Source organism: Equus asinus, unplaced genomic scaffold, assembly GCF_041296235.1.
Source record: "Equus asinus isolate D_3611 breed Donkey unplaced genomic scaffold, EquAss-T2T_v2 contig_803, whole genome shotgun sequence".
In the NCBI taxonomy this organism is placed as follows: domain Eukaryota; kingdom Metazoa; phylum Chordata; class Mammalia; order Perissodactyla; family Equidae; genus Equus; species Equus asinus.
In genome coordinates this window covers 1,220,176-1,243,807 of record NW_027225520.1, presented here as the reverse complement: position 1 = coordinate 1,243,807, position 23,632 = coordinate 1,220,176, and the positions used below count along the sequence as shown (strand labels likewise).

General features: G+C 40.1%; 1 protein-coding gene and 1 long non-coding RNA gene across 8 annotated transcripts in view; one reads left to right on the top strand and one right to left on the bottom strand.

Moving 5' to 3' along the window:
- LOC123283898 (uncharacterized) lies at window positions 1-23,584 on the top strand. The gene is made up of 4 exons (XR_011501308.1): window positions 1-2,532; window positions 7,612-7,784; window positions 12,676-12,746; window positions 14,425-23,584. It is a non-coding gene; the product is annotated as an uncharacterized lncRNA (long non-coding RNA).
- Window positions 1-23,632, bottom strand: part of LOC139039758 (serine/threonine-protein phosphatase 2A regulatory subunit B'' subunit beta-like) — a 57,338-nt gene that overhangs the window by 10,318 nt on the left and 23,388 nt on the right. Inside the window, exon 3 of one of the 7 annotated variants that reach the window (XM_070503822.1) lies at window positions 7,939-8,099. The exons of the other annotated variants lie outside the window; for them this stretch is intronic. Coding sequence (XP_070359923.1) covers window positions 7,971-8,099 — 129 coding nt within the window. The 3' untranslated portion in view covers window positions 7,939-7,970. The remainder of the gene's footprint in view (window positions 1-7,938; window positions 8,100-23,632) is intronic. 7 annotated transcript variants of the gene reach the window in all.

The following is a 23,632-nucleotide window of genomic DNA, read 5'->3' as shown; positions in this document are numbered from 1 at the left end:
GAATGAGAAGAGAGAATTAGAAAGGGGATCAATACCCATCCCAGCCAGTGCCTGGCCCTTTGAGCCAACCCAGCTGAGAACACAGACATGAAACACAGATGACTTGTTCCACTGAGGTCTGCCCAAATTCCTGACCCACTGAATCAAGAGCAAATAAAATGGTGGTTGTTTTATGCTGCACATTTTGGGGTAATCTGCTACAAAGGAATAAGTAACGCATATAGTCCCCTTTGTGTATTCTCATTCATGATACTGTTTGTGTCTTCTTTTTTTGATCAATCTTGCTAGAGTTTTATCTATTTTAATTTTTTCAAAGAATGAAGTTTTAACTTTGTCGATTTTCTTATTGTATCTTTACTTTCTATTTCACTGGTTTGTGTACTTTCTTTTACTATCTTTCTATTTTCTTTGACTTTACTCAGTTATTATTTTTCTAATTTCTTAAGAGGGACACATATTAATTTTAAGATTTTCTTCTTTTCTAATATAAGCATTTAAAATTTCTTTCAAAATTCCTTTCAAAGCACCTAATCCCACTAGTCTTGATTTGCTTCTTCATTATCTTTTGGTTTTAGACATTTACATTTTCCATCATAAGTTTCATCTTAAACCCAGAAGTTACTACACAGGGATTTTAAATTTATTTTTCGCTTTTAATTTCTAACTTTCTTGAGTCTATGCAGTTTGTTGAAGTTTTCTTCATGGCCTAGTGTGTGATCATTTGTAACTCCTCCATACGTGCTCAAGGAAAATATGTGTTCTCTGATTATTGAATGTCCATTCGGTCAAGTTGGTTAATGCTTTTGTTGAGATCTTCTTTATATCGTTGCTGAATTGTGTCTGTTTGGTCAATCAGTGCTGAGAGAGGTGTGTTGAATCACTCACGATAACGGCGGATTCATCATTTTTTCTCTGTAGTTCTGTAGATTTTTGCTTCATCAATAGTGAGCCTATTTTATTAGCTCCATACATGTTTAAAATTGCTCTAGCTTGGCGAATAGAATGTTTTATCATTGCACCATGACCCTCTCTGTTCCTAACAATGTGCCAGCTTTCTTTTGGAAAACTGCTTGGCAATTTCTTATAAAGTTAAGCATACCCAGAATGACCCAGAAATACCACATCTATATTTCCCCAAGAGAAATAAAACATGCCCACAAAAAAGACTTGTACAAGAATGTTTATAGCAACTGTTGACCTTAAACAGACAGTCAGTTATTTCTCCAGCAAAAATGGGTTTATGGGGGACCAGGAAAGAATTGCAGTTCAAAGTCTGAAACCATCTCGAGCCAGGTGCAAGTCGCTAGCAGCATGGAGGAGAAACTCTATTCTGGGAGGAAGAGCAAGTTGGGACGGCCATTGTAAACATGGAGTCCAGAGGTATAGCAGCGTTTCACTAGCTGAGTTGTGATAGTCTCTCATTGGCTGAGCTTCTTGGTCAAGAAGAAGTCTGTCTTCTTCCTGTTGGGCTCTGCTAGAAGGTAGGGTGTGAGAGCTCCACCTTTGGGCCCCAAGACTCCAATTTAATGAAGTTTCTATTTATTAATTTCCACACAACTTTATTCATAATCGCTAAAAACGGAAACAATCCAGATGTCCAGCAATGGGTGAATGGGTAGACAAAGTATTCGATGGAATACTTTTCAGCAATAAAATCCAACTCCTGATCACGCAACAGTAGGGATGGATCTGGAAAGCATGGTTAGAGAAAGAAGGCCCACCTGGGAGAGGACCTACCCCCTTTATGTGTGTGGTGATGGAAATCAGAGCAGAGGTTGGCTGCCTAACAGTGGGCGCCTGGAAAGGGGATGAGGGAACTCTCAGTGATGGAAATACTCTGTATCCCGATTGGGTGGTGCTTACACAGCTGTTTACGTTTAGCAAAACTCATCAAATCACACACTAAAAGATCAATCCTTTCCACGGTATTTAAATTTTACCTCAATAAAAAGCGGATGGGAAAAAAAAAGCCTGGCGATGTTGGAAAGTAACGCTAAGCGATGTAAGGAGAAATCTGCGGTAGTAAACCCTTTTTAAAAAATATTAAGTGAAGAAAACGTTCCAATAAGCTGAGCTGTATTTGTGTGACTAAATAAGGACGTTAAAAAGCCCTGCAAACAGTGAATCCCTTCTGCTCCGAGGAGCGCTTTCATTTTTCCTCGGATGCTGGGGCCCTGGAGCTCCGGTCGGATTAGGGACCCTAACGCCTCACCTGCGCCCCGGCCCCGCCCCTCAGGCATAATCCCGTCGTACCCGCCCATCCTTTGAACCGTGCGTTCACCTTTCAATCAGTTCGAATAGCACAGGGAGAGAACCAATCGCAAGCCTCGTGGGAGAGAAGGGGCGGGCCCCTTTCCCGCAGGGGTTGCTCAAAGGCCCTCCAATCAGAGGCTGGGTGTGGGAAGTTCGGATTCTGGGCGGCTCAGGTGTAGGCGGCACTGCTCCGAGGCGGCGGCGGCGGCTCTCCAGACAGGGAGCGTTCCTTTCCTTTTGGTTTGACTGAGGTTTCACGCGACAGGCTGCCTGAGGAAGGTGAGTGCTGGGAGCTGGAGGAAGGGCGCTGGCTCGCCTCCTCCTAGAAGGTCTGGAAGGGTCTGAGGTGGGCAGTGGCGAGCTGGACGCCGCTTGGGGGAGGCTCCTCTAGGACCACTTACCTGTCCTTCCCGCAGCCGATGGCTCCGTCCTCCAGAAGAGTAAGTATTTGTTGCCATAATCTATGCAGCAGTCAGCGTTTCACCACTGGGCCGTGATTGGCCTCTGGGGCGGGACGATGCTTAGCATCCTTGGCCCCGACCTTCAATTCCAGTAGCTGCTCCCAGAGCCAGCGACAACTAAACCCGCCCTGGTTGGGAACCTCTAGGCAAGCAAGACGAAGGCATTCTAGACTTTCAAGCTGGAAGAAACTCCACTCAGCCAAGAGGGGAACTTAGATGTCCTGTATGTGAAGAGCCAGGCTGCGGGGCTTGAGATCCCAGCTCCAGCGCCTGTTGGCAGTTCTCTCCCTCACCTGTGTAACAGCAATGACACTAACCACCTGTGCTGGTTTAGGTGACAATTAAACACGCCTTTACTATTAACTCGAGCTTTTGCACACACCCTGTCTCTCTTTGTGGAGCATAGTCCTATGCAGTATTTTAAAATAACTAATGGTTTATTGTTTAACATTTAGCACATTAATACTTGCAGGAGGTGGCAAGTCAAATAGTAGAGGAGCATGCTTACTGAAAAGTAGAGTCCTTTGTCACTTCCCCTGGGCTCTTACAGGAGAATGTTATTAGCATCCAGGTCAGAAGAATTCTCATTTTTTATATACTCTGTTGATTGCTTAAAATCATGTAACATTTTAATGGGTTGCATTTCTTGTGCAGATTTTTCTTTTATCTGGAGTTTTCTAGTGGACTGTCTCAGTTATTCTTGTTGTTGAAGAGTATAGTGTGCTTAGAACTTTTCTATCTTCCTATTGCAGACCTTCCCCTTTTTCTTTCTTTTTTTTTCTTTTGAGCCAGCAACACTTGTGGAGAATCAGTCATCTTTCTCCCATTGGGCTTGGTTCTTTTCTATACCAGCTGCATAGGTGACTCCCTTAGACTTTCCACTTTCCTTTATTCTTTTCCTCATTTGAATGAAGGATTTCCTGGAACACATGGCATCCTGTTTCTTGTCCTTCTCCCTTGTTTTGCTTGAACACGTTCTCAAGAATCTTTCTAAGAAAAGAGTATGGGCCAGGTAAACAATATGATTTTTCACATGGCCGAAAATAATTTCATTATGCCCTCAAATGGCAAACTATGGTTATCCTTCTGTATCACCATGGTAGTTCTTCTAAAATCCCATCTTTTGCTCAATCTTGTATATCCAACTGCCTGCTTATCATCCCTGTCTGTCTAATAGGCATCTCGTGTGTTTGGTTTGTTTTGTTTTTTGGCTTGAGAAAAAATGCCAGGCTGCCTGCCTTCATCACAGGGAAAGGTTAGGAAACGATTCTGTATACTGTCCTTCACTTACTTTCCCTATTCTCTCCTTTCCTTCACTCTTGTCACTTTGTAATGCTGTGCGGTGAGCCTAGAGCCTCTTGTTTGTGTTATGGCCCACAGCTTCCTGGGCTTCACTTCATCTGTCAAGCAAGGCCCTATGTAGAAGCCCAAAATAGATCGTACTATCTTTTGATAACTTTCTTCCCACTCTGCAGTGTCGTATATTTATTCCATTTTGTACTGAAAATTTTTTATTTCAGAATGCTCTGAGGTGGGGCAGGAGGTGAACTGGAATCTTAATTTTTTAAATAATATGAAAATCTATATAAGTTGTCTACCTTTCTTTTCCCTGGCAGGATGGCTGCATCACATTTTGCCAGTCAACTGAGAAAGGATTTAAGTATTGAGATGATTAGAACTAAAATTGCTGAGGAGAGTTTTCTCTCTCAGAAAGCAGACAGATATGATAAATATGAACGAAAAAGACACTCTGGTTTGACGGATGTCAACCTTCCAACCTTGGAAGGTAGAAATCTTGAATTAGAGGAGACATCTCAAGAGCCTATTCCAGAAGAGATGAGTGTGAGGCAAAGTAAGTAAAGAGCTATTGTAATTTTAACTGCTTTGAAGAGGGGAAAAAAGTTGGTTTAATACCTGAGGTTAAAAAATCCTTGACCAGGGGCCAGCTGGGTGGTGTGGTGGTTAGGTTCACATACTCTGCTTCTGCGGCCCGAGGTTTGTGGGTTCGGATCCTGGGCGTGGACCTACATACTGCTCCTCAAGCCTGTGGCAGCATCCAGCAAACAAAATAGAGGAAGCTTTGGCAACAGATGTTACCTCAGGGACAATCTTCCACATCAAAAAAAAAAAAAAAACTTACCAGAAGAATGGAGTTTTGAAATACCATTCTAAATAACTTGATATTTTCTATGACTAAATACTTCCTATTTAAGGTAAAGGCAGTGAAAGTTCCATTCGCTTGTGGAGTGTTGTAAGTTCTGACTTCTGGAGTTTGAATAAGATAAGTGTTGACAAGATTAATTGATAAGGGACATTAAAATAGAAGTTTTGTAGCTAAATCAGGTCTCAAGTTGTTTAAATGTTCACTGCTTCAATTTTGTCATTTTCCAGGACCAGTGAAATATGCAGCCCAAGGGCCTTCTTTACAGGGAGACCAGCTTTACTCTGAGTGACATGAGAAGCCATTATTGGATTAGTGTGTTTATAATCTGCTTTATGTTTTAAAGCATCACTTACGGATGGTAGGGTGACCAGCATGGCCTCCAGAAGACCAGCTGGGAGATAACTGCAATAATTTAGCTCATGGTTGACCACAGTGGGAACGGCAACCCTGGGTGGTTTCATTCTGGTTACATTTTGAAGTTTGAACCAATAGGATTTCCTAATAGAGTGGATGTAGGTTGATAAAGAAAAGTCAGGATGGTTCTAAGGGTTTTGGCCTGAGCAACTAAAAAAATGGAGTGGCCATTTACTAAGTTGTAAAATACTGAGAGAAGAACTTGCCATCTATAGATGGCAAGTCAGGGTGCTGTCTAGTATGGTCTGATGATGTGAAATATAAAGCTGGGCTGTTTTAGTGAAGAGGAAGAAATAATTGAGAAACAGCAATGAGGGACCACCCCCCACCCCGGCCCGCTTCAGGCCCAGTGATATGACCTTTGTGGGAGAAGAAAACAGTCAACCACTTGAGAGGACAACTAGGGGAGCGTTGTCTTCAGGGGAGAGCCAGGTTACGGTTAGATCAAGAGATGAAGGGAAGAGGAACTTCAGGGAAGTTGAGGATATAGGGGTTTCATCGATGATTAACCACTTCATCATCTGAGCTTTCGCATCTTCTGTTCTCTGCCTGGATTATTTCTTTTAAACAACTTTATTGAGGTAGAATTTGCATACCATAAAATTCACCCATTTAAGTAAATGCCTTTTGTTTAGTAAATTTACTGAGTTGTGCAGTCATCTCCCTGGATTATTTTAAACCCTCACCCAGTGGGCAAACGCACTCTCATTCTTCAGAAACCTTCTCGGGTATTCTCTCTTCTGACAAGCCTTTCCTGACCTCCCCAGACAGGTTTATACTGATTCTCGATTGTGCATTCTCGTAGTCTTCATTCCATGCTAAACCAAATTGAAACTGTGCTCATCTCCCCCACGATACTGTGAGCCCTTCAGGGGCAGAAATTCTCTTATTCTTACTTCCTAAAAATGTCTGGTACATAGTAGCCACTCACATTTTTCAAACAAGTTTAAATAAACATGAAAATACATAGTAGAAACCTGAGTTGAGAATCACAGGTGGGAGATAAGGAATCTGACAGGTCAAGGTGTCATCCAGGGATGCCTCTGAAGCTTGACTGAGGCTGGAGGAGCTGTTTCCAAGATGACTCACTCACATGACTGGCAAGTCGATGCTGGCTTTTGGCAGGAGGCCTTAGTTCTTCGTCATGTGGTGTCTCCATAGGGCTGACGCGGGGTCGGTGAGCCGAGGAGTCGAAAGAAAGATTTCTTAGACTCTCAAGATCTGGCAGTAGTGCTCTTTTATTTAGAGAATAGTGTGGAATAGCATGGGGACAGGACCCATGGGCAGTCGGAGCTTCTGCTGCTGCCGCTGCCCCGAACTGAGGGTTGGGGCCAATATTTAAGGCATAGGTGTGTGAGTTATCTCTTTATTAGTGCCCGTTTGGTCTGGCCATTTGGCGGTCCCACAACTTTTAGATAAGAATCAAACCGGATTGAGTAAATGGCAGAAGTCACCGCTCAAATATTATCCTCGGCTAAAGACAAAGGAGGATTTTGGGGTGGGGGGTCAGTTACATGAGGTTGCCAGACAGTTTCCAAAGATAAGGCCATCCCCCCTTCCTCCTGGCTCAGAGAGGGAGGCATCTTCACAGATAGAGGTTTCCCTTAGAAATGTAAATGTTTTCCCAACAAGGGGCAAACAAATTCCAGAGAGGGAGGCATGAAGATTTCCTTTACAAATGCAATTGCCTCTGATCAAAGGGCAAACAAATTCCACTCCTTGGAGCCTGCTTCTTATCTGTAGTTTTAAAAGTAACCAGCCTAAAAATCCTCATCATAAACTGTTTTAAAATTAAGCAGCCTAAAAATCCCCATCAGGGCTGCCTGAATCTCCTTAAGGCTCCACATGGCCACTGACTTCCCCAGCGCAAGTGATCTGAGAGAGAGCAGGGCCAAGCTGCACTGTCTTTAATGATACAGTCTTGGAAGCCACACTCCATCATTCCCACACTTTTCTTGGTGACACAGCTCAGCCCTATTCTGTGTGGAGGGGACAACACAAGGGCATGACTACCAGGAGGTGAGAATTGTTGGAGGTCAGCTTGGAGGTGGGTGATCATAGAAGTTAATTAATTTAAAAGTGAAGTAATGGATGCCTAGGGGATGGCAAGCAGTTAATTTGTGAACAAGAGAAGGCAAAAGGGAGAGAAATTTTGAAAGAACAGGGGTTGAAATGACTTGTGTGGTTAGCGTGCTAAGGAATCAATACGAAGTTACTGAAAGTATTGCTTAGCAGCTGTTGAAGTTAGATAATGGTATTTTAGACATTTGGATAACTTTTTATTTGAATGTTTTATATGCTATTTTCCCCCCTGCTTAGGATCAGCAAAGTCTCTTCTAAGTGATCAACGAAGACAAATGTTCCAGAAATACCTAGAGGAAAAGCGACTGAAAAAATTGAGAAACCTTCAGCGATGACCATTTATAGTGGGTGTTTATAGACATGATAAGACTATTTTTCTTTCATGAATACCAGCACACCAACCAAAAAAGGTAAATTTAGTATCATAACTTGATATTCAGGAATAGTTCTTAACCAGACTTTTCTTTAAGAGATTATACTTGATCTTAGCCAAGAGGCCAAGAAGCGATTATTTGAGAGTTTAAATGACTAAAACAACCCTTTCCCTGTAGTCCCTTTATTCACTTAGCTAGTTGGCAGGAGCTGGGAGTGACATCCTAATAGTTCAGAAGATGGAGATGAGGTCTCTCGGTGCAGCCATAGGTAGGTTGACACGGGATAAAACTAGCAAAGCAGTCAGAGCCAGGCTGGACGGGCAAGGCCGGGCGAAGGATCTGGCGTCCACCCTGTCGGATGCGGAGAGTCAAGAGAGGCTTATACATGAGCTTGTACCATGATCAGATTAATAATTCAGGAAGATTACCCTAGGCTGGAAGATCGTAGTCTGGAAGGGGAAGAACTTATAGGTAGGAAGACTGTAGTGAGACTGTCGTGATGGAATAGATGAGACAGGATAAGGGGACTGGGGCAGTGGGCTTAAAGGAAGAAACAGGTGTGAGACATCTCAGGAGATAAATTTGACGGGGACCAAGCAGATGGTGAGGGGTGAAGGAAATTGAAGAGTCGGAGATAAGATGATTCTGAAGATAAATTAGTTTGAGCAACCATATAAATTGTGCTGCAGCTAAAAGAGGGGTGGAAGCCAGGAAAAGGAACATGCCTAAGTGGGTGCATATTGATAATGCTTTTCCTGCTTTTTCTGCAGCTCATTTGGGCCATCTGGATAACAGGCAGTTGGGAATAAAAATTTGAAAATCAGGACGGAGATCCATGCTGAGTGGTGGATTTAGGATATGATATTGGGAGTATGGATGGGGGTTTAAGCTGTAGGGCTAAATGAGACCACTCCAGTAAAGATATACACATTGTGAAAGAGTGAGGTCTAGAGAGCACCTTCAAGTGGGCAGAAGTCAGGTACCAGTGATAGGTCAGATTGGCAGGAGAGCTAAAACAGGACAGAAGCTGGAGGAGGGGTGATCTAAAGAAGAGAATGATCCATGAGTTAAGGGGGATGAAGTTTGAACACAGGCAGCTGGATTTGTAAATTAGGTAGTCACTGGTGATTTGCTCTTTTCAAGGTAGTCTCTTGTTGGCTGTGTATTCATTCCTGATTTAAATAAGAATTGAATAATATAAAAGCTCAAGATATCGCCTGTTTTTGTTTGCTTCAGGAATGTCATTGATTTGAGAGACCTTTGATTACTCTGCATGTGACCTTAGGATAAGGTGGAAGTGACCAAAATTAGTAGAATGTAGCTCAAGGTGGAAAGATACAGAAAAATATGGTGTGTATGTGTTCGAGGAGGGCGAGATTGTTTCTGTTTGGAGGAACATCAGAGAAGACCTCTTGGAAGGGGCTGAATTTAATCTGGCTTCTCAAGAGTATGTAAGGCACCAGTCATTGGTCTAAACTGTAAACAGCTATTTACAAAGTGTTATATGTAGGGGGAAAAAGACACACATTGTTGTGTTAAATACTACGATTCACCAGTAGTTTTTTATTCTACTTAGACAATAGCCATCGCTGAATATTGTTTACTTTGTGCCTCGTTTCTTCAGCACTAGATCTTCCCTGAGATTTGGAGAAGCAAGTGGCTTCTAATCTACAGAAGAAGTCTGATTGTGCTTCTTCAGGAATTTTAGAGTTGATAAATAACTTATCACTTTTAATCAATCCTTCTCTTGCTGGATTTCTTCCTTGCTTTGTGATCAGGTCTCCATTTTCTTATGGACAGAGGACAAGTGCACAATCATTGGATTTGAAGGCAAACTGTCAAAGCTAAGAAAGTAAGCTGTGCAGTATCTTTTCATAAACAGGAGAGAAGAGATCTTAATACTCTAGTTTCTTCATTGACCCCTTCCAAATATTTCCAGTTCATCATATTAACAAGGATTCTAATACCTGGAAAATATAGTATGAAATTTCTCCTTTGTGCTCACTGAGAAATATGAGTAAGTTTTGAGGCTTTTAAGCATAATTTAAATCAAACCAGAACCAGAAAAGAGAGTAATTTAAGTTAGCAAGTATCTTTTTGCCATAAATGATTAAGGGTTGGATGACTAAGGGTAAAATTTAACTTTAAAATGGAGACTTTATTTTGTAATGAGACATGGAAGTAAATTATGGCAGTTCATTTTTTTTAACTTTGTCTGCTTTTGATTGTTTTAATGCTGTTCCATCTTGTATGGATTGCCAGGTCAAAGGCCAAAGCCCAAATGGAGCTGACTAGGGTGAAGTTGATAGTAGATAATTGTTACTAAAATGATGAATCGTGCTCCTTTTCTCAGAGTAAGTAAATTCATTTTAAATCTATTATCAGCTTCAATCAGAGTGATTATTTTACTAGAGTTAACAGTACCAAACTCCCTGTTATTGGCATGGTGACATAGAGCAGTTTTGGCTAGATGCTAAGGAAGTACTCACTTGAAATATTCATTGCCAAACATCCCTTATGAGATCTATACCAACTCTGTGTGTCACTCTGTTTGTTTACTGGGCTCTATTATGCATCCATGTCACTATAAAATGCAGATAGGGATATAAAGCACGTAGGGTGGGGGATAAACTTACGGGTCTTCAGAACACCATTATGGACAAAGTTAATAGGACGATTACTAAAATAAAGTGAAGTGGGCAAGGAGGTAAATAGCATGTCTCTTTATCAGGTGAGAAGGCTCCGTTTCACGTATTCAATAAATTGAGTCACTGCCATGTTCCTCTAGGCTCTAGGATATAGTAATGAATAAAGCAACATTCCCTGTTTTCATGGAGCTTACATGTGAGATAGGCAATGAAAAGAAAAATATATAGTATGTGATGGTCCTAAGTATTATGCGGGAAATAAAAAAAAAAAAAGGCAGATGGGGAGTATTGAAGCTGGTACAGGGTGAGCTTCCGATGGGGCCTCACTGAGACGGTGGCGCTTTGAATGCAGTCTCCAAGGAAGTTGCAGAGTGCACTGTGGGAAGAGTTTTCTATCCAGGAGAAGATTTTTCCAGACAAAATTCAAAAGTTTTGAAGCGAAAACATGCTGGTATGTTTAAGGACTCTCAGAAGATTATAGTCAGCTATTTAGAATAGCTTAGGCTATTGGCATTTTCAAAATTCTAGGATTCTACAAAAAGTTTGTAAGGAAATCTATATAATGGAAAACTTTTTTCATCTCATCTTATTTGGGGTGGTGGATTTTTTGCTGGGTCATTTACAATAGATTTCAGATGAGGGGTCAAAATACCGATTGAAAATGTGGTAATTTGATTCATCAAGCAATTAAATCACATACCACCTAATCTTTTCAATAGATCATTAATAGGAGTGATGTTCGAGCAACACGATCTGGTCAAAGACAAACCTCTGAAAAGAAAGTGTCCAACGAGAAAAAGGTAGCTTATTATTATAAGCTCTGACGTTGCCGCAACAATGCTTTAGTAATTACCGAAAGCATTTAATTTCATGGTTCCCGCAGCAGGGCAGCCTGCAATGCCCACGTGCGTGAGAACCACTCGGTCGATGACTCAAAGAGCGAAGCAGACCTCGGGGGCAGGCACCGCCAGTGCAGCCTCTGCGGGAGCAGCCTTGGCTGTGCCGGCCACGCGAGCGGCACGTGGTGAGAACTGTTCCTTCATCAGTGGCTGAAGTAGAATGCTCTGGTCCCTGAGGTTTTTCGTGTTCAGTTTTTAAAGTCATCGTGTACTTCTTTGAGTAGGCGAGGAGGAAACGGGAGATTCCAGGTCCCGAAGACAGGTTCAGTGCCCCACCATCCAGTTAGCACACAGTGGGCGCTCAAGCGGTGAAGCATGTGCACCGGTGGGCAGCGCCACAAAGTGAAGATTAATGGCCCCAGTAAATTACAGCCCATTTGTTTGGTGGAATACAGTGTAGCGTTTAAGAACGATCCTGTGAAAGACACTTCATGACATGGTCCAGGATGTATTAAGTGGGCAAAGAAAACAGGTCCAATTCTGAACAGTGTGATCACAATTCTAAAATATGTATGTGAATATGTGAACATAGGAAAAAAACTGGAAAAGCATACCCTGAATTGTCAGCAGTGATGATTTCTGAATAAGGTCATCTTGAGTGATTTTTATTTATTTATTTTTTGAGGAAGATTAGCCCTGAGCTAACATCTGCCGCTAATCCTCCTCTTTCTTGCTGAGGAAGAGTGGCTCGGAGCTAACATCCGTGCCCATCTTCCTCTGCTTTATATGTGGGACACCCACCACAGCATGTTTTCGACAGGCAGTGGGTGGGTCCGCACCCGGGATCTGAGCACCTGGGCTGCCAAAGCAGAAGCGTGAACTTACCTGCTGCGCAGCGGGGCCAGCCCCTCTGGGGTGATGTTTTTTGCGCTTTGCTTTTCCTGATTTTCTATAATAAATATGCATTTGATAGTCAGAGGCAAAAGGTAAAATACTTTAGCACCTTTGGTTTTGTAAACAGATATCCTATACTTGGCAGGAAGTTTTATCTGTATTTATCGTATTTAAATAGGGTATTTTAAATAGGATATTTTAAAATGACTTTTAATCATAAAATCCATTAAGGCATAGATTCATATTGTTGCCTTTTTTTCTTTCCCAAATTACCTAGTACTTTTTAATTTTTTTCGAGGAAGATTGGCCTTGAGCTAACATCTGTGCCCATCTTCCTCTAGTTTATATGTGGGACAGCTGCCACAGCATGGCTTGATAAGCAGTGCATAGGTCCATGCCCAGGGTCTGAACCAGCAAACCCCGGGCCACCAAAGTGGAGTGTATGAACTCAGCTGCTATGCCACTGGACCGGCTCCTTACCTAGCATTTTTAATGCAGAATTTTCTATCTAGTCAAAATGGATCTGTTATGTCATTTTTATTTTAGATAATATAACAGAAAGAAAAGTACCAGATCAAGGAAGGCCTGCCAAAAAGATCGAAGAAGAACCAGGCAAGGTAGAGTATAAGTATCTGTTTATTTCTAGACATTTGGAAAATCTCATTTTTATTTTCATGAAGCTGAAATTAAGCTTACAAAACTGCTTCAAGAGGTTAACCTCCACGTGTGTGAAAACCTCTTGAAGCACAAGGAAGCGTCAAGAGGGTTTACTGTTATGGTTTGTGAGGTGTCTCATCTTTAAAACCTTATAGGTAGAGAATGTGTAGTTTGGTTAACAGAAGAGAGAAAATAAAAACACAGCTGACGGAAACCTTCATGTGAGCATCGGCTAGGAGATGGGTGCAGTGGGTGAAATGCGTTGACTCTGGATTCAGCTAGGCCTGAGTTTGCCTATTGTCTCGCTTCCAATTGGCTATATAATCTTGGGGAAGCTATGAGTTTGTTCTCCCAGCTGTAACATGTAATATCTACACAGAGTAGTTTCAAGAATGAAATCACCTGACGTTTCTGACAGCATCTAGCATAGTGCCTGGTAGAGTCTTCAAAAAGAGCCACCATTTCGAGGACCCAATCCCTTAATTTATAATCCATGCTATAATTCCTTAGCCTTAAAAAAAAAAAACAAAGTTATGCCAAAGTGTAAGAAACCTGGCTAGGTTCTTACCAAAAATCAGACATAGATCCTCCAAGGAAGGCAGTACAGGGTGATCTTCACAGGCGAGCAGCTGGACCTCACAGCTCCTCCCTCAAGGTTGGTTTTCTCCTTAAGGATTATCGCTAGTGTCTACCTTTGCAGCCACACAGGCCTCAAGCACAGTGTTACCCTTAAACTCTAGTCCGGGTAGAAATACGTATCTCATTAAAACTCAGAAACGTAGAAACCTCTAAAAATTATGTTGAAATGAGTGGATTAAATTGGCAAAGGTGGTTGAAAGGTACAAACTTCCAGTTATAAAATAAGTAAGTAGAGAATGTAATGTACTGCATGGTGACTACAGTTAATAATATTGTATATTTGAAAGTTGCTAAGAGTAGATCTTAAAAGTTCTCATCACAAGAAAACAAAATTTGTAACTGTGCATGGCGATGGATGTTAACTAGACTAACTGGGGTGATCATTGCACAATATACAAATATTGAATCATGTTGTATACCTGAAACTAATGTAATGTTGTATGCCAATTATATTACAGTAAAAAAAAACTACCAAATAACAAATTGACTTGAAAAAGAAAATACGCTTCACATTTTATATGGTTAATCTTATTGTGCCACATTGAAAAATAGTTTTGCTCATATGATAAACTTATTTATAATAATCCAAAGTTATTAAAAAAGATTATGTCCTTGACAATACTGGTAATCCAATAAACATTGGATTTCTGATTCTCAAACCTTTGTAATTATCAATATAATTTAAGTAAAAAGATACGTATTTGTTAGGTGAGTGAATTTTTCCACCTTAGTTTTCATATATTTTAATTTTTGGTAATACCTAAAACCTATTACATAGTTTTTTTAATATGGATTGGTTCTCCCTCTTTCTGGACCATAGCAATGGTTTATGTAGCTGGTCTTCTGACTCCATGTAAACATTTAATTGTATTTGTTTTTGTTTCTTAAATTATGTACGTGGGATATATCTCTTAACTTTCACATTTTCGGGCCTAAAAAATTGGTGGAATATATCCCAAGAAGAGAGACTCTCACTCTATTCTGTTTATTCACATCCAGGTCATGTCTTTTAAAGTTGATAGCGAAGTAAATACTTTGGAATCACAAACCAGTGTGACAAACGGAAGGGATCCAGATGGAGTCTTATCCAAAGTGGAAAAGTTACCTGAGACAAATCCTGCAGAAGTGAAAGGGAGGCCATCCTTCGCACCAGTAGATTTTCTGTTTCGGCCACCAGATGGTCTGAAGAGCTATGACGTAACACCTAGACGCCAACAAGCACCGCTACTTTGACAGCCAGTGACAGAATGAGATGTTATTAATGAATTCCTTGCTGACATGGAGAACGAATGCCTTTCTTAAATTTGGCCTGTGCTTTTTAAGTTATTTAGTTAGTAAACTATGTTCATTACAAATCATGAAAATTTGACCTCTCCAAAAAATTTTTCAGAAGGATACAATAATGTATTTGACAGATTTGATATTTTCTGTGCATTATTATTTTCACGATTCAATTTGCTTTTTTTTGCTTTTAAGAAGTGACTTAATTGCAACACTTAGAAATAAATTTTTAGAAAGAAGAAATTGCTATACTGCAGCTCAGACATGGTTTGGATTTTTTTGTTTGTGTTTTTTTTACTGAGTACTACTTTATAAAAGCTATCTCAAAAGACAAAATGATTAACTTGTAAAGTGGGGAGAAAAAATCAGTTTGAATCTTTACAAGAAATGGCAAGGTTGCTTTCCAAAGGCTGGCTGGCGGCAGATTGACCGAGAACTGCTCTGCGGCATCTGAGACTCCTAAGTGTGTATGTCCGGTTGAGAGGGCTTTGCATCTGTGGATCTCATCACAGGGGGCAGAGACGGGCCTTCCCGCTGGAGGTGTTTACGGTTTTTCCCTCTAGATTAGACATGTTTTAAAAAACAGAAACATATTTCTATTTTATCCCATGTTTTTAAAAAACAACATAATTTTGAAATCCTTCAGTGAGATGTATGGGTTCATGTTTTACGAAGTGTATTTTTGCTCTTGCTTAGTGATGAGGCTCCAGAAGTAACAAAAGAAATGTTGGCACACAAAAGTGAAACTTCAGTACATCAAGATTCCGACGAATTACGCCGTCCTTTGAGTTCTCTGACAGTTGGGAGCACAGGTATGGTATTTTCATGAATTTTTTACTTGTTTCTCTGGGTTATGGTTTATCAGAGATCGTTTAGAGTCTTTTCCACCATGTGTCTCACCATGTAGCTCAGGGTGTGATCTCAGGGTCAGAAGAGACGGAAAAGCATGGGGAGGGCTATCTGGAAACAGAGCTGGAATGAGGACTGCAGACTGAGAGGGGGACCGAAATGTAAATTTCAAGAGATGAAGAACATTGAGAGACACTGTAAAAGGAGATCTGATGAATGAAATCTTTGAGGCAGAAATAAAATTTTATTTAAATTTTAAATTTATTTACAATTTTAAATTTCAATGTTGAAAAAATTGAAGGATTTAAGAAATTTGTCTTGTGGGGGATGTCGTTATAGGAGTTGCTGCTTTGAAATGTATATGTAATGTTTTCTTTAATCTATAGATCGTGTCTTAAATAAAAATGAAACTACTACTGAAAATTTACATGGCTTTCCAATAAAAGAAGTCCCATCACTTGAAATAAAGGAGGATCAGACATCTCAGCAGCGACATGTGCTGCATTTCAGGTCTGTGCGTTTGTTCCCAGTGTAAGCATTTTGTATTAATGTCTAGACATTTAAAACCAAAATTAAACTATTTTAACCTTAATATAATACGTAGATGAATTAGGAGGAAACTGACCTTGAGTGATTTTTATTTATCTTTTAAATTAAAAATCTTTTTCAATGGCTAGTATATTCATGTGGTTGCTAACTTAAAAGATAGAAAGAGGTACAAGTGAGAAGCCTTTTTTCCAACTCTGCTCCCAACCCTACAGTTCGAACCTTCCACAGAGGCAAGTGTTATTCATTTCTTGTGAATTCTTCCAGAGATACATAATGCATATGTAGATAAACTTTTTTTAAATGTAAACAGTAGCATACTATTCTGTTTTCATTTAATGTTAAATGTAGGAGATATTCCATTTGAGTCCTTTAAGAACTTTCTCATGCTGTTTTTGTGTGTGTTTTAATGGCCGCATGGTATCCAATTGTATGGCTACACCACGATTTACTTAGTAGGTCCCTGTTGCTGGTTGTTTCCATTGAGTTCAGTCTGGTAGTATTACTGTCAAGCCTGCAAAAAACAAGCCTGGATGCTTTTCAATCCTCTCCTGTGCAAATAAATAAAGACCTCAATTTACATTCCCTCAGCAAAATATGGGAGTTCCTATTTTATCATACCTTTTTTTTCAAACAAAGAAACTAAGTTAATGTTTATTTTACAAAAGAAGGATAGAGGGAGATGATGGTAGGCTCCTTGGCCCACTAAATCATAAGATAGGATTATGTTTCTCCAACTATGAAGACTGAAAATTAGAGTTCCTGTTTGGGAACCTAAAAGCCATGTCACCTAAATGCCTTGGACACAGATCAGAGGACTGCATCTGGAGAAAGGCCCCAACGCTCCACATCACACAGGAAATGATGACATACTATGTTCTTGAGTGAATGTAGCAAGGAGATTCTCACATCTTTTCCAATACAGTACTAACCACTTTTTTGGGCTTTGACAATCAAATAGAGGAGAAATATTATCTTCCTATACTTTTAATACTCATTTGTTCTATTATGAATGAGTATATTTCAGAGCCACTTCAGCTGTTTGTAGAACGTAAGGTTTTATGATTGTAAGGGATTTTAGAGATGAGCTAGTCCACCGTGTTGTTGGACTGAGACATTGAGATAATAAGCAATTTACCCAACTAAATAATGTCGGATCTAAGACAAGTCTCCTTTCTCATTAATTAAGTTTTCATTAGATATAAACAGCTAATTTTTTCTTCTAAGAAAAAAAACTATCCTCAGTTTCTCCTGCTAAGATGCTTTTTATAAAGAGACAGATTCAATTTATCTTGGGCCGGGGTTTCTCAACTTGCACTACTGACATTTCAGATTGGATAATTCTTGTTGTGGGGCCGTCCTCTGCATCGCAGGATGTTGTGTAACGTCCCAGACCAGTAGCACTCCTCTGGTTTGTGACAAAGGTGCTCTAGACACTGCCAGATGTCCCCTGGGGGGCAAAATTGACCAGTGTTGAGAACTACCGCCCTTGGACAAGCAAAGCCTACTAATTAGAATCTGTGAGGCCCTGACACTGTAATTCCAGTCTTACAGGGTTTAGCTTCAACTTACTCTGGGCAGTTGGGTTGGTCTCAGTTCCATGGGCAATACCAGAAGTAAAGACAGAACTCAGGCATGTCTGGTTCTTTCTGTTTCATCTCTGATAAATGAGAACGGAAAGAACTAGAAATATTAGCTTGGAAAGTTGCTCTTGGCATTAACCATCCACGTAAGTTTTAGGTGTAGAAAGATGGACATGTATAGGATATCAACTTGTATTTATGGATTTTAATATATCACAGTTCATAAAATAAGCATCAGCTCTGGAAAATCGCTATTGTATAAGTGTCATATTGCTAATACTTAGATATTAGTATGAGAAACATTTGTAAAGCTGAAACATGTCATAATTTTAGAAAGATTCTCTGATATGAAAGAGAGGAATTAATATTGACCGACTGCCTTGAGTGGGAAAGGAAGCTTGAAGTATAGATTCCAAACAAAGGGGAGGGAACATTTATGTTTTTTGTCTTAGCTTTGTTTATTTTATTTTATTTATGTATTTATTCTTTTTAGGAAGATCGGCCCTGAGCTAACATCTGTTGCCAGTCTTCCTCCTTTTTTTCCCTCTCCCCAAAGCCCTGACATATAGCTGTATATCCTAGTTGTAGGTCATTCTAGTTCTTCTGCGTGGGATGCCAGCACAGCATGGCCTGATGAGCGGTGTGTAGGTCTGGGCCCAGGATCTGAACCAGTGAACCCTGGGCTGCTGAAGGTGAGTGCATGGACCCAACCACTTGGCCACCAGGGTGGCTCTGCATTGTTTATTTTAATATGTCTACATTTATCTGAAACAAAAATCTAGTGTTGCCGAACTTTATAGTTTTGTTAATCAAAATAGCAAGACTTTTCATTTCTCAACATACGTTCACTAGTATCTCTGTGCTAAAATGGTAGATGACTTATAAGGTGTAAGTAATTAGAATGTTAGCAATCATTCCTGGGAGTTAAACGTTTGCCTATTTATTGTTAGATTTTTTATGACTTTTTGAGTGACATCTATATCTAGTATTGTTTAATTATGCAAAATATTTTCTGAATGAAAATGACCTAAATAAATATGGAACAAATTTTCTGATATTTCCTTAATCTTATTTGGAGAAGCTTTTTAGAAAAAATCATTTGTGTGCTGTGTGAAGTCCTTAGATGCTGATGTACAGTGAGTTGTTTGAGGTTGAATTCTTGTAAAATACAAGGTGAGCAGAATGCTGTTTACTATGTAGCAACATATATGAGAATGAATATTGCTACGTTTTAGTGGGAACAGAAGCAGACAGTTAATGCTCAGTATTTGTATGACAAAGTTTTGTAGTCGATGTTTTTTTGTTTTGCTTTAAGGTAAGAGTTTGATTCTGGAAGCCCCAGGATATTTGGGGTGAGGTCGTCTTATCAGCTGGCTGACTTGCAATCAAGGTCCTGTTTTGTTCTCTAGCTTTTAAAAATCTCATCTTTTCCTTAGCAGAAGATCTTATTCCCCTCGCAGTTGGTCAAAAAAGACTCCTTAAGGCAGAAATATTCAAACGGCTTGAAGAACTGGTGGACAATTTGGAATACAAATGAGGCAAAAAGGATACCACCTGTGCAGACCTGGATGGGTTCTGGAACATGGCCAGCCTTCAGGTATGTGGCCAGGATTTGGAATGGCTTAACTTTCGAGTCGCATGTTTTTGGAAGTGAGGTAACAGTAGTAAAATGGGAGTAGTAGAGGCTGCTTAGGTATCTGTAATATTAAAGGAGATATTAGCCCCTTTACAAACTGTAAAGCACTGTCTAAATTTTATGGCTGCTGTCCCCTCCTCCTGCATACTGTCAGGGTAATTTCTATATGGGTTGGAAATTGAGATTCTATTCAGCTGTTGCCTAGTCTGTGATGATTCCATGTGTGCGAAAATGAGGACGAGTCTTCAGTAGCTGGGTCCATCGAGCAGTTATTGTCCCTGCTGTGTGTCAGGCGTTGTATGAGGAGCTGACAAATAGGCACATTCTCTACCCCAGAGGAGTTTATAGTTTTATCAGAGTCAGACATAGCCCTCATACCAATCTGGTGTAGAAAGCGCTGATAGAGGCCGTTACTAGGAAAATCAGTGAAGGTAGGGAGATGACAATTTCTAGCTTTTTGAGCTTATTTTAGAAATAAGCATATAAAATACTAATTCAAGAACCAGTGGCCAAGAACCATGAGACATTTGCAGACAGCCCGAAACCTGGAAGAAGGGGCCGCAGCAGCACAGGAAGGAAGCTGTCTGGATGAGGCCGTGGGCTGATCCAGGAGAAAGAACTTTAAAAGCAAGTGTTAATATGCTCAAAGAGACCAGGCATTTTTTCTGCCAAATGAGAACAGCTATGCAAAAAAGAACATTCAGAGAACGACAACAAGAGCTCTTTGAAGTTAAAAACTATATGAGCAGAAATGTAAGATTCACTAGAAAGATGGAATATGAAGCTGAGATCTCCCATAAATTAGAGCAAAAAAGAGAGAGATAAAAGAGGAGAGACTAGATAAGAATATTAAGGGGACCAGTCTAGGAAGTATAATATCCAAATAACAGGGATTCCAGAAAAAGAGAACAGAAAAAATAGTGGAGAGGAAATGATCAATGAAATAGTTTGACATTTTCCTGGAACTGGAGGACCTGAATTCCAGATTGAAGGAGCCCATTGAGTGCCTAGCACTGTATGTCAGTGTAGACACACACCAATGCACAATGAAATATAATTGTACAACTCTTGGGATGAGGAGAAACATCTAGAAACTTCCAGAGAGCAAAAACAAGTTTCATACAAAAGGTCAAAAATCAGAATATCCCTAGATTTCTCAACAGCGACATCGAAAGCTGGGAGAACAAGGCCCTCAAACTTCTCGGGGAAAATAACACTCAGCCTGGTGTTGTATACCCAGCCAGTCACGCTTGAGTGTGGAAAGGCATGTTTCAGACACACACAGTCTGAAATTTTACCTCCCAGGCACCCTTTCTCAGGAAACTGAGAACGGCCCTCACAAAAATGAGGGAGTAAGCCAAGAAAGGGGAAGGAGCTGGGACAGATCCCCAAAAAGTCTAAGGGAATTGTGGCTGAGGTGAGTAAAGAGGGTGAGCAGCAGGCTTAGGAAGCAGCTGTTCAGACTGGAGCAGGAGGCTGGGGCTCGGCGAGATACTGTCTCTGAGGCTGAACGGAACAGAATACCCGAGTGGTTTGCTTTTCTAGTTGTATTAAGAGGGAATTTATACATACTGTGCAGACTTTAGAGGCAAATTGATGATAGATACATTAAAAAACTAAGCAAACAAAAAGCAAAGCAATGATGAAGTCTAGAGAAAAATGTGAAGAAACACAATATTCTGGTAATTATATGGCGCAGAAGTGAATAGTGTTTATGGAGTCACTTTATGACCAGTTGACATAATAATGAGTTGGTTCACTAGCATCCTTCAATGGTGACCAATTAATTTTGTCTTTCTTAGTATCATAATTATTTTATGGATTTAAAAGTATTTGTGTTGGCATCTTTTACAGTCATTATCTTTAGTGATGCTCATTTCCCAGTTTTGGCCAGTGGGAGCCTCTTCAAGTTGGCTCCTGGGGCTTTTATTTATTTTAAAGAGCTATACTGAGGATAAACAATCTACATATGATAAAATCTGCCCATTCTAAGTGTAAAAGTCAATGATGTTTAGTAAATTTACAGAGTTGTGCAACCGTCGCTGCAATCCAAACTTAGAACGTTTTCCTCACCGCAGAAAGATGCCTCTTGCCTGTTTTCAGTCAGTTCCCATTGCCACTCCCAGTCCCAAGCAACCACGAGTCTCCTTACTGTCTCTGTAGATTTGCTTTTTCTGAACGTTTCATTCTAAGAATCACCCAATATGTGGTCTTTTGTATGTGGCTTCTTTCCCTCGGCGTGGTGTCTCTGGGGTTCCTCCATGTTGCAGCACATGCCTGTACTTTGTTCCTTTCATGGCTGAGTAGCGGTTCATGGAGACATCAGTCTGTATCGTCCAGTTGATGGACATTTCCACTATTTGACGATTACGAATAATCTATGAATATTCACTTACAAATCTTCATGTGGGCATGTTTTCTTTCACTTGGGTAGATATGGCTGGATCATGTGGTAAATTTCTGTTTAACTATTTAAGAAACTGCCAAACTGCTTTCCAAATTGATTACACCCTTTCACGTGCCCGCCAGCAGTGTGTGAGAGCTCCTGTTGCTCCGCATCCTCACCAGTGCTTGCTCCTGTCTCTCTTAGTATTGGCCATCCTGTGGGGTGTGAACTGTCATATTGTAGATTTGATTTGCATTTCCCTAATGAGTAATGATGATCAGCATCTTTTCATGTGCTTATTATTAGACATTTGTATGTCGTCTTCGGTGAAATATCTATTCAAATCTTTTTGCCCATTTTTAATTGGGTCTGTCTTTTTATTATTGAGTTGTAAGTGTTCTTTGTATATTCTGGATACAAGTCCTTTATCAGAAATATTTGCAAATATTTCCTCCCAGTTTGTGGCTTGTTCTTTAATTTTCTTAATGGTATCTTTTGGAACACAGCTGTTTTTAATTTTGATGAAGTTCAGTTTATCAATTTTTTTAATGTTGTGATTTTGGCATTATTTCCAAGAACTCTTTTTGCCTAACCATAGGTCACAAAGATTTTATCTTATGTTTACTTCTAAAAGCTTTATCTCTTTCACTTAGGTCTGTGAACATTTGGAGTTCATTTTTTAAAAAAATTAAGTTGTGATTAATTATTTTTTGCTAGGAAAGATTTGCCCTGAGCAAATCTGTTGCCAGTCTTCCTCTCTTTTTTTTCCTCCCCAAAGCCCTGGTATATAATTGTGTATTCTAGTTGTAAGTCCTACTAGTTCTTCTGTGTGAGCTGCCACCACAGCATGGCTACTGCTAGACAAGTCATGTGGTTCCACACCCAGGAACTGAACTTGGGCTGTCAAAGCACAGCATACTGAACTTTGACCACTAGGTTATCAGGGCTGGCTCTGGAGTTCATTTTTGTGTATGGTGTAGGAAAGAGCCCAAATTCATATTTTTTCTTGCAGATATCCACTTTTCTCAGTCCTGTTTGTTGGAAAAAACTATCTTTTCCTCACTGAATTGCATTGGCACTTTTGTTGAAAATCAATTGGTCATAAGTGTAATCCTGAGTCTTTTTGACATTTAAATTTTTTTGAGAAAGGGAGATTGAGAGTACCTATTTGTATAAATGCAAATAGAGTACCTATTTGTATAAACAGAGACTCAAAGCATATTTACCCAACTGTTGACAGTGGTTACCACTTTGAGGAGATTGGAAATACCAGAAGGATGGGATCATACATTCCCATCCTGCTAGTATGTATATTATTTGAATCCTTTAAAATGAGATTGTGCCAGGGTCAGCCCAGTGGTATAGTGGTTAAATTTGGCACACTCCACTTCATTGCCCCAGGGTTTGCGGGTTCTGATCCCAGGCATGGACCTACACCACTCATCAAGCCATGTTGTGGTGGTGACCCACGTACAAAATAGAGGAAGACTGGCACAGATGTTAGCTCAGGGCCAGTCTTCCTCAAGCGAAAAAAGAAGAGGATTGGTAACAGATGTTCGGGCCGATCTTCCTCACCAAAACAATAAAAATGAAAATAAAATGAGATTATGTCAAGAGAAAGAGAAGGCAAGCTACAGACTAGGGGAAACTTTTGCAAAAGACCTATCTGATAAAGGACTGTTTTCTAAAATATACAAAGAACTCTTAAAACTCAACAATGATAAAACAAGCAACCTGATTTAAAAATGGACAAAAGAACTGAACAGACAGACACTTGATCAAAGAAGACAGATGGATGGTAAGTAAGTGTATGAAAAGATAAGATGCTCAACATCATATGCCCTTAGAGAATTGCCAGTTAAAAGTAAAATGAGACACTAGTACACACTTATTAGAATGGCAAAGATCCAAACCGCTGACAGCACC